The sequence below is a fragment of the Scylla paramamosain genome, unplaced genomic scaffold, assembly GCF_035594125.1.
Source record: "Scylla paramamosain isolate STU-SP2022 unplaced genomic scaffold, ASM3559412v1 Contig40, whole genome shotgun sequence".
In the NCBI taxonomy this organism is placed as follows: domain Eukaryota; kingdom Metazoa; phylum Arthropoda; class Malacostraca; order Decapoda; family Portunidae; genus Scylla; species Scylla paramamosain.
In genome coordinates this window covers 227,501-239,063 of record NW_026973705.1, presented here as the reverse complement: position 1 = coordinate 239,063, position 11,563 = coordinate 227,501, and the positions used below count along the sequence as shown (strand labels likewise).

Below are 11,563 nucleotides of genomic sequence, written 5' to 3'. Positions count from 1 at the left end.
CTCGGAAGAGAAGATCACCGCCCAGGCTTCCATCATACCACCTTTCATACCTCGGGGCCTCTTTCTCCTTGTACCATTCCAGGGTCTTCTTTCTTTCCATCTCATTCTTCCATTCATTCAGTCCCACACATTTCACTTCTTTGTCTATCTCATTCTTCCATTTTCTCACATCCCATTCGGCTCCCACTCTTCCTCCTCTTGTTACCACCCATTCACGCTCATTTTGATTCCTACCAGCCATTCTTATCGCCCACACAACTTGCAATCCATTCCTGTCTGTCATTCTCATGCATCTCTTCCTCCATTTGCTTCCACTTTCATTCCACAGGTACACCTTCCTTGCTATTCTTGCATCATCCATTCTCTCAAGCCTAATCTTGTACCTAAGTGTGGCTTTTGTCAGTCTTTCTCTGAAGGTGCTCCATCCCATGTCACCTCTCAAGGCTTCAACTGCTGTGCACCTCGGTGCACTCAGTGCCATCCTTGCTACTTTGTTCTGGCCCACTTCTAACTTATCAATTTCACTTTCATTCCATGCAATCACATCCATACCATACATTATACATGGCACAGCCACACTCTTCCACACTTCTCTCAACACATCATACTTACTTGCTCTCATCCTTGCCGCGCTTCCCAATCGACCTACCCACTGGTTTAGCATACTTATCTTTTCATTCTTTGCCTTTGCACACCCACTAGGACTCATCCACATCCCTAAGTACTTGTATTCTTGCACCTGTCTCAACTCATTCTCTCCAAGTCTCCATACCACATTACTTTCATCCTCTGATCTATTCACAATCATTACTTTGCTTTTCTCACTGCTAAACCTTACTCCAAAGTCTTTACCATAGCCATCCACTACATCCAACAAACTTTGAAGCTCATCTGCCGATTCACTCATAACAACTACATCATCTGCATAAAGGAGCACACATACTTTATCATTCCCCACACTTACCCCTACATTCATTCTTCTCATCCTGGCTGCTAGCTCCTCTGTATACAGGCTAAAAAGGGTTGGTGACAATATACAGCCCTGCCTAACTCCTCTCTCACTCTTCACCCAGTCTGTTTCTATGTCTCCTAGCCTGTATCTAGCTCTTGTGTCCACATACATACTTTGCACTACGTTAACTATCTTTGCACTCAATCCAATCTTTTCTAAGACTCTACCTAACATTTCTCTGTTCACTCTATCATAAGCTTTCTCTATATCCAAAAAACCTAGGTACAATTATTTATCCCCATCCTTCTTTTTCTTCTCAATCATTTCATTCACCACAAACATATTGTCCTCAGCTCTCCTGTCCCTACGAAAACCATTCTGTTCTTCACCCAGCACTCCAGCTCTCTCAATCCATTTACACAGTCTCTCATTCAACACTGCACTGAAAACTTTACCTACTGTATTCACTAATGCAATTGGCCTGTAGTTCTTCAGCTCATTCTTACTCTTAAATCCTCCCTTATGCAACAGACACACTCGGCTCTCATTCCACTTTCTTGGCACTCTCTCTTCATCCCACACTCGGTTGAATAACTCAGTCATTCTGTCTATCACTACCTCCCCACCATTCTTGTAGAACTCATAGGGTATATCATCTGGACCTGCTGCCTTGCCATTCTTCTGCCTTCTCACACACCTCTCCACTTCATCCCTACTGATTCTTTCATCCAGTTCATCTGCATTCTTCCTTTCCAGTGTTACACATTCTTCTCTCACACTAGACATCTCACCTACCCCACCTACTTCTTCCCAGAACCCTTTGATTGCCTCCCTGATTCCATCCTTCTCTGTTATAACTACACCCTCCACTTTTAGACTCTCCACACCAACACTGCCTGACATATTCTCACCTCTCATGAACTTGTACCATTCACGGCCACCTTCCATACCTTTCTCCCTTAAAGATTGAATCACGCTCCTTTCACTCTTCACTTTAGCATTCATTATCATTCGTCTCGTCAACCGCTGCTGCTTCACATACGCTGCCCATGCATTCAGATACTCATTCTCTGCCTCATCGCTTTCATGCCTCTTTTTCCTCAGCCATCTACACTGTCTACTCCTTCTCTTTCGCTCCTTCCTAGCCGCTCTGATTTCATCATTCCACCATGGTTTACATACATTCTTTCTTCTACCTACTCTCACAAACCCAATCTGGTTCTCAGCAGCACCCCTCACGTCCTCAACCAGTTTCTCATTCAGATGCTCCACGTCATGCACACTTTCGTCGTCCCAGCTTCTCTCACTCAGATCAACCTGAAAGTTCTCCCACCCTACATCTCTCAGTCTCCACTTCTTTCTCTTACTTGCCACTTTCACTTCATTCCCACCCTGCATCAAGCACTCCACCACCAGCATGTTGTGATCGGACACAATATCAACCAAACCATCCTCATCTATCCACATGTGCGACACAATTTCACGCATTCTTCCATTCACCAACATGTAGTCAATTGCCGATTCCTGTTCTCTTGCACTCCAAGTCACACGCCCCTCTGCCAAAGTAACGTTCAGATTTTCCAGCTCCAGTTCATCAACAAACTCTCCAAGCATTTCACCATTCCTGTTCACCTGTTCCCCCAGTATTCCCACATGTGCATTCATGTCACCCATAATTAGCACTCTCTCCTCTCCATGCTCTCTCACAACTTTCTTAAGTATGTCATACTTCCTCCTATTTTCCCTCTCTGCTCTTTCACCCATGACAGTCATGTACGCTACCACCAGTACCACCTTCTCTGGTCTGCCACGACCATCCATGCATTCCAATCTTACTGCAAGCACATCCTCACTACTTGTACACTCCCCCACATCAATCTCCTCTACTTTCAGTCCTCTTTCTTTCTTGTAGAGTAGGGCTACGCCTCCTCCCAGTGTTTCCTGTGCCTTACGCCCCTTTCCAATCATAACATACTCGCATCCCTCCATTCGTACATCATCTCTCAGGTGAGTCTCAGTGAGCCCGACTAAGTCGAACCTCCACTCCCTGAGCTCCTTGCATACATCCTCAAACTTGCCCACACCCCATCCTCTCACATTCATACAGCCAATCTTCACACATTTACTTGCCTGGTTAGTCTCTTTTCTTTCATGTTTGCTGACATCAGTGGGTCCTCCTCGTCATGCATCGTCCACACAACACACCTGCCTCGCCCTCATCCACTCAGCCAGTCGACGTCCTAGCCTCTCATTCCCGTTGTGGTTGAGGTGGACCCCGTCTCTCCCGAAGAATTTGTCCTGGTCAAGGATCCCATCCATGTCCAGGAAGCTCACGTTGCCCTTCTTCTCTGCCATCCATTCCATCTTGATCTTCATGAGTTCCATGCATATCTTGCGGTTCGTTTCTCTTCTAACCTTCTCATACTGCACTCCTTCCCGTGGGCGCCGCAGGACCCCCACCACAGCCACACACATCTTCTTCTCTTCTGCTGCCCTCACTGCTTCTATCACTTCCTTTACCGTGTCTTCAGCACCTGCCTCTACTAAGTTGTTGCCTCCTCCTTGGACAACTAGCAGGCTTCTCTCTTCCATTTCTTGCACTTCTTCCTTGACTTTCCTCTTGATGTCTTGGATCTTAGCACCTCCCATGCTGGTGCACTCAATTTCCCTTCTCACAAAGTCGGAAGTCTTCCTTACCATGCTGTCTCCAATGACACGTACTGGGGCTTTCTTGACTACCATTCTCTTCTTCCTTGGGCGTCTGTCTGTTCTGGCCACTTCCACCACTTCTTGCTGGTCTTTTCTTTCTTCAGTCTTCGTCGTCTGTGCTTCTGCCTCTTTCATCAGGTTTTCTGTCTGGGTGCTCTGCTCCACTCTCTCTTCTTTTTCTTCATCCTGGTTCCTCCATTCATTGAGGCTCTTGCTCAGGCATTCCCTGCAGAGGAACACCAGAAGCTCGAACCCCAGCGCCTTCATGTTGGCCTCCCTCATGCCCACACAGGCTACATGGAACCAGGCCATGCATCTCTCGCATGCCACAGCCCTTTGCCTGTTCGCCACACTCTCCTCGCATGAACCACACGCGCTCATCACCATTTTCAGGGTATTTCAGCACACAGGCAAGAAATATAAACCACAAAACTCAGAGAAAACTCAGAGAGCAAGGCAAAGCCACTTGTACACACCGCGGAGCAGATCTTGATCTTGATCTTGATGGTACAGGTGGCACAGGATCACTCCTGAGCCAGGCCTTTGGATCGGCAACTCCTGTAGAAAGGGGGAAAAAAAAAAGAGAAACGAACAGCATCCTCTATCCTAATTGTTCATACACCTGGCACGCCACATTCTCTCCAGAAACTCTTTCACCGCCTCAATCATCCTTTCATTGGCCTCTCTACCCAGTCCCAGCAACAACACCATCCATTCCTTTCCTGTCTTCTCCACTCTTTCATTCCTATCATGCCCTAACTCAGTCAGTATCACTTGCATCATCTCATTCCTGTCTCTGGCATACTGCACACACTCCAGCACCACATGTTCCACCGTCTCATCCTCTCCCATGTCACACATCTGGCACACTTTGCTGCGGGACTCAGACCACCTGTAACTCCTTGCATTCACATCCATACACTGTGCCCTCGCTCGGAAGAGAAGATCACCGCCCAGGCTTCCATCATACCACCTTTCATACCTCGGGGCCTCTTTCTCCTTGTACCATTCCAGGGTCTTCTTTCTTTCCATCTCATTCTTCCATTCATTCAGTCCCACACATTTCACTTCTTTGTCTATCTCATTCTTCCATTTTCTCACATCCCATTCGGCTCCCACTCTTCCTCCTCTTGTTACCACCCATTCACGCTCATTTTGATTCCTCCCAGCCATTCTTATCGCCCACACAACTTGCAATCCATTCCTGTCTGTCATTCTCATGCATCTCTTCCTCCATTTGCTTCCACTTTCATTCCACAGGTACACCTTCCTTGCTATTCTTGCATCATCCATTCTCTCAAGCCTAATCTTGTACCTAAGTGTGGCTTTTGTCAGTCTTTCTCTGAAGGTGCTCCATCCCATGTCACCTCTCAAGGCTTCAACTGCTGTGCACCTCGGTGCACTCAGTGCCATCCTTGCTACTTTGTTCTGGCCCACTTCTAACTTATCAATTTCACTTTCATTCCATGCAATCACATCCATACCATACATTATACATGGCACAGCCACACTCTTCCACACTTCTCTCAACACATCATACTTACTTGCTCTCATCCTTGCCGCGCTTCCCAATCGACCTACCCACTGGTTTAGCATACTTATCTTTTCATTCTTTGCCTTTGCACACCCACTAGGACTCATCCACATCCCTAAGTACTTGTATTCTTGCACCTGTCTCAACTCATTCTCTCCAAGTCTCCATACCACATTACTTTCATCCTCTGATCTATTCACAATCATTACTTTGCTTTTCTCACTGCTAAACCTTACTCCAAAGTCTTTACCATAGCCATCCACTACATCCAACAAACTTTGAAGCTCATCTGCCGATTCACTCATAACAACTACATCATCTGCATAAAGGAGCACACATACTTTATCATTCCCCACACTTACCCCTACATTCATTCTTCTCATCCTGGCTGCTAGCTCCTCTGTATACAGGCTAAAAAGGGTTGGTGACAATATACAGCCCTGCCTAACTCCTCTCTCACTCTTCACCCAGTCTGTTTCTATGTCTCCTAGCCTGTATCTAGCTCTTGTGTCCACATACATACTTTGCACTACGTTAACTATCTTTGCACTCAATCCAATCTTTTCTAAGACTCTACCTAACATTTCTCTGTTCACTCTATCATAAGCTTTCTCTATATCCAAAAAACCTAGGTACAATTTACCCCCATCCTTCTTTTTCTTCTCAATCATTTCATTCACCACAAACATATTGTCCTCAGCTCTCCTGTCCCTACGAAAACCATTCTGTTCTTCACCCAGCACTCCAGCTCTCTCAATCCATTTACACAGTCTCTCATTCAACACTGCACTGAAAACTTTACCTACTGTATTCACTAATGCAATTGGCCTGTAGTTCTTCAGCTCATTCTTACTCTTAAATCCTCCCTTATGTAACAGACACACTCGGCTCTCATTCCACTTTCTTGGCACTCTCTCTTCATCCCACACTCGGTTGAATAACTCAGTCATTCTGTCTATCACTACCTCCCCACCATTCTTGTAGAACTCATAGGGTATATCATCTGGACCTGCTGCCTTGCCATTCTTCTGCCTTCTCACACACCTCTCCACTTCATCCCTACTGATTCTTTCATCCAGTTCATCTGCATTCTTCCTTTCCAGTGTTACACATTCTTCTCTCACACTAAACATCTCACCTACCCCACCTACTTCTTCCCAGAACCCTTTGATTGCCTCCCTGATTCCATCCTTCTCTGTTATAACTACACCCTCCACTTTTAGACTCTCCACACCAACACTGCCTGACATATTCTCACCTCTCATGAACTTGTACCATTCACGGCCACCTTCCATACCTTTCTCCCTTAAAGATTGAATCACGCTCCTTTCACTCTTCACTTTAGCATTCATTATCATTCGTCTCGTCAACCGCTGCTGCTTCACATACGCTGCCCATGCATTCAGATACTCATTCTCTGCCTCATCGCTTTCATGCCTCTTTTTCCTCAGCCATCTACACTGTCTACTCATTCTCTTTCGCTCTGATCTTGATGGTACATCTTGATCTTGATCTTGATGGTACAGGTGGCACAGGATCACTCCTGAGCCAGGCCTTTGGATCAGCAACTCCTGTAGAAAGGGGGAAAAAAAAAGAGAAACGAACAGCATCCTCTATCCTAATTGTTCATACACCTGGCACGCCACATTCTCTCCAGAAACTCTTTCACCGCCTCAATCATCCTTTCATTCGCCTCTCTACACAGTCCCAGCAACAACACCATCCATTCCTTTCCTGTCTTCTCCACTCTTTCATTCCTATCATGCCCTAACTCAGTCAGTATCACTTGCATCATCTCATTCCTGTCTCTGGCATACTGCACACACTCCAGCACCACATGTTCCACCGTCTCATCCTCTCCCATGTCACACATCTGGCACACTTTGCTGCGGGATTCAGACCACCTGTAACTCCTTGCATTCACATCCATACACTGTGCCCTCGCTCGGAAGAGAAGATCACCGCCCAGGCTTCCATCATACCACCTTTCATACTTCGGGGCCTCTTTCTCCTTGTACCATTCCAGGGTCTTCTTTCTTTCCATCTCATTCTTCCATTCATTCAGTCCCACACATTTCACTTCTTTGTCTATCTCATTCTTCCATTTTCTCACATCCCATTCGGCTCCCACTCTTCCTTCTCTTGTTACCACCCATTCACGCTCATTTTGATTCCTCCCAGCCATTCTTATCGCCCACACAACTTGCAATCCATTCCTGTCTGTCATTCTCATGCATCTCTTCCTCCATTTGCTTCCACTTTCATTCCACAGGTACACCTTCCTTGCTATTCTTGCATCATCCATTCTCTCAAGCCTAATCTTGTACCTAAGTGTGGCTTTTGTCAGTCTTTCTCTGAAGGTGCTCCATCCCATGTCACCTCTCAAGGCTTCAACTGCTGTGCACTTCGGTGCACTCAGTGCCATCCTTGCTACTTTGTTCTGGCCCACTTCTAACTTATCAATTTCACTTTCATTCCATGCAATCACATCCATACCATACATTATACATGGCACAGCCACACTCTTCCACACTTCTCTCAACACATCATACTTACTTGCTCTCATCCTTGCCGCGCTTCCCAATCGACCTACCCACTGGTTTACCATACTTATCTTTTCATTCTTTGCCTTTGCACATCCACTAGGACTCATCCACATCCCTAAGTACTTGTATTCTTGCACCTGTCTCAACTCATTCTCTCCAAGTCTCCATACCACATTACTTTCATCCTCTGATCTATTCACAATCATTACTTTGCTTTTCTCACTGCTAAACCTTACTCCAAAGTCTTTACCATAGCCATCCACCACATCCAACAAACTTTGAAGCTCATCTGCCGATTCACTCATAACAACTACATCATCTGCATAAAGGAGCACACATACTTTATCATTCCCCACACTTACCCCTACATTCATTCTTCTCATCCTGGCTGCTAGCTCCTCTGTATACAGGCTAAAAAGGGTTGGTGACAATATACAGCCCTGCCTAACTCCTCTCTCACTCACTATTACAGGTGGCACAGGATCACTCCTGAGCCAGGCCTTTGGATCGGCAACTCCTGTAGAAAAAAAAAAAAAAAAAAAAAAAAAAAAAAAAAAAAAAAAAAAAAAAGAGAAACGAACAGCATCCTCTATCCTAATTGTTCATACACCTGGCACGCCACATTCTCTCCAGAAACTCTTTCACCGCCTCAATCATCCTTTCATTCGCCTTTCTACACAGTCCCAGCAACAACACCATCCATTCCTTTCCTGTCTTCTCCACTCTTTCATTCCTATCATGCCCTAACTCAGTCAGTATCACTTGCATCATCTCATTCCTGTCTCTGGCATACTGCACACACTCCAGCACCACATGTTCCACCGTCTCATCCTCTCCCATGTCACACATCTGGCACACTTTGCTGCGGGACTCAGACCACCTGTAACTCCTTGCATTCACATCCATACACTGTGCCCTCGCTCGGAAGAGAAGATCACCGCCCAGGCTTCCATCATACCACCTTTCATACCTCGGGGCCTCTTTCTCCTTGTACCATTCCAGGGTCTTCTTTCTTTCCATCTCATTCTTCCATTCATTCAGTCCCACACATTTCACTTCTTTGTCTATCTCATTCTTCCATTTTCTCAAATTCCATTCGGCTCCCACTCTGCCTCCTCTTGTTACCACCCATTCACGCTCATTTTGATTCCTACCAGCCATTCTTATCGCCCACACAACTTGCAATCCATTCCTGTCTGTCATTCTCATGCATCTCTTCCTCCATTTGCTTCCACTTTCATTCCACAGGTACACCTTCCTTGCTATTCTTGCATCATCCATTCTCTCAAGCCTAATCTTGTACCTAAGTGTGGCTTTTGTCAGTCTTTCTCTGAAGGTGCTCCATCCCATGTCACCTCTCAAGGCTTCAACTGCTGTGCACCTCGGTGCACTCAGTGCCATCCTTGTTACTCTATTCTGGCCCACTTCTAACTTATCAATTTCACTTTCATTCCATGCAATCACATCCATACCATACATTATACATGGCACAGCCACACTCTTCCACACTTCTCTCAACACATCATACTTACTTGCTCTCATCCTTGCCGCGCTTCCCAGTCGACCTACCTAGATGTCCTATGTTTACAATCTTGAATCTTGATCTTTGTTCGGTGTCTTTTGGGTGTTTTTGAAGTGCTTTTTTTTTTTTTTGTTTTCATGTTTTTTTTATATACTTTTTGAATAGTGTTGATAGGAAAATGTGGGGAATTTAATGGGCTATCATGGTGTACTATTGGTTTTGTTTCTTTGGCGGTAGTTATTTAGATATTCAGAAAAATGTTGAAAGTATCTGGGTGTCTTAGAATTTGATATGCTATATATTTTTTTTTTCTTTTTAATTTTTCTCTTTATTAACTAACTTGTAATTGGTGATGGTGATAGTCAGAGATGAGGAATTTAATGGACTATCATGGTGTACTACTACATTTTGTTTTTGTCTATTAGTTATTTAGATATTGTGAAAAATGTTGAAACTATTTGGGTGCCTCAAAATTAGAATTGCTGTATATTTTTCATTTTTTTTTTAACTAATTTGTAATTGATGATGGCGATAGTCAGATGTGAACAATTTAATGGACTATCATGGTGCACTATTAGTTCTGCTTTTTCACTTATAGTTATTTAGAAATATATTACAGAAAAGTGCAACAATTTTTCTTCCTCCTTCTCCTCCTCCTCCTCCTCCTCCTTATCATCATCATCATCATGTTTCTCTTCTTCCTATTATAATTACTACTACTACTGTGTGTGTGAGTGTGTGTGTATAGTAATAATAATAACAATAATGATAATAATAACAACAATAATAATAATAATAATAATAATAATAATAATAATAATAACAAGAAGAAGAAGAAGAAAAGAATAAGACGATGATGATAATGAAAACACACATATATAGAAGACATACTAAATCCTCCTCTCTCTCTCTCTCTCTCTCTCTCTCTCTCTCTCTCTCTCTCTCTCTCTCTCTCTCTCTCTCTCTCTCTCTCTCTCTCTAATATAATAACAACCAGGAATAATGAAGTATAAGTTAGTGTCCCTTAAAAAACATACGTTTTCTCTAATTAAGTCACTTATTTAAGAAACATAAGGTCGAGCATCCTACAAATTTACTTAATAAAATGGACCATATTGACCTTACAAGTAAAAATTATAAATATAGCTCTTTCTCTGACTTTTCCCACTTAAACATAATAAGTAGTAGTATTAAACATCACAGAATAGTAGATTTAAATAGTATATACAAGAAAAACTCAACAAACTCGTATAATAGCAATAAACAGGAATAATGAAGTACATACTAGTGTCCCTTAAAATACATACGTTTTCTCTAATTACGTCACGCCTTTAAGAAACAAAGTCGAGAATCTTTCCAATTACAGTTACAAAATGAACCATATTGACATTACACGCATAACTACTGTTACTACTAATATTACTACAACTACTGCTACTACTTACAGCCACAACTATCGCCGAAATAGTTGTACCACGTAACTTTCTCGGCTCATTGTTGACCGATAGTCCAGCACACTACAAGGGCGGGCTGATAGTCCAAGTAGTCACCACATACGAGTGACCATTCACTACTCCTGCTACTACTGACATGCTGGTGGTGGTGGTGGTGGTGGTGGTGGTGGTCGTTATTGATGCAAATCTGATGTAGAATAAAATGGTTAGGTTAATATTATTTTTATTATTATTATTATTATTATTATTATTATTATTATTATTATTATTATTATTATTATTATTATTATTACCAGTAGTAGTATTAGTAGATAGTAGTAGTAGTAGTAGTACTAGTAGTAGTAGTAGTTAGGTTAGGAGGAGGAGGAGGAGGAGGAGGAGGAGAAGAGAGAGAGAGAGAGAGAGAGAGAGAGAGAGAGAGAGAGAGAGAGAGGAAAACAAGTGATTATCTCTCTCTCTCTCTCTCTCTCTCTCTCTCTCTCTCTCTCTCTCTCTCTCTCTCTCTCTCTCTCTCTCTCCCCTCCCCCCCTTCCTCTCGCTTTCTCTATCTCTCTCTACCGCTGCTTCCTTAGTTTAGTGTTGCCTGTGTTGTGCCCAAAAGTAGTGTTGTAGATTTTACTGCGCTGTGCCCGTAATCATTCAGTGACCGCCCTGTGCGTGTGTTGTCGCGTCAGGAAAGGAGTGTTGCATCTCCAGGTGAGTACTCCTCCTACACAAACACACACACGCACCGCCACTGGCCACTCGTTCAGCAGTCAGGCTCTCTGTAAGTGCCGCAGGAAGAGGCGTGCCTCACTCAAACTGAAGGAAGCCACGCTGAGAAAACACACTTGTATTTAGGTACAG

At 43.8% G+C, this 11,563-nt stretch overlaps 2 protein-coding genes across 2 annotated transcripts in view; both read right to left on the bottom strand.

The window, feature by feature from the left end:
- Window positions 1-3,133: 3,133 nt before the first annotated feature.
- LOC135098016 (uncharacterized) overlaps window positions 3,134-11,563 on the bottom strand; it is a 16,719-nt gene continuing 8,289 nt past the window's right edge. Inside the window, exons 2-3 of the mRNA XM_064000197.1 lie at window positions 10,709-10,904; window positions 3,134-4,219 (exon numbers count right to left, since the gene is read on the bottom strand). Coding sequence (XP_063856267.1) covers window positions 3,134-4,048 — 915 coding nt within the window. The 5' untranslated portion in view covers window positions 4,049-4,219; window positions 10,709-10,904. The remainder of the gene's footprint in view (window positions 4,220-10,708; window positions 10,905-11,563) is intronic.
- LOC135098015 (uncharacterized) lies at window positions 5,177-8,191 on the bottom strand. Its single transcript, XM_064000196.1, has 2 exons — window positions 6,729-8,191; window positions 5,177-5,317 (listed from the first exon to the last, which is right to left on the bottom strand). The coding sequence occupies exon 1, from the start codon at window positions 8,122-8,124 to the stop codon at window positions 6,814-6,816; it is 1,311 nt and encodes a 436-aa protein (XP_063856266.1). The 5' UTR covers window positions 8,125-8,191; the 3' UTR covers window positions 5,177-5,317; window positions 6,729-6,813.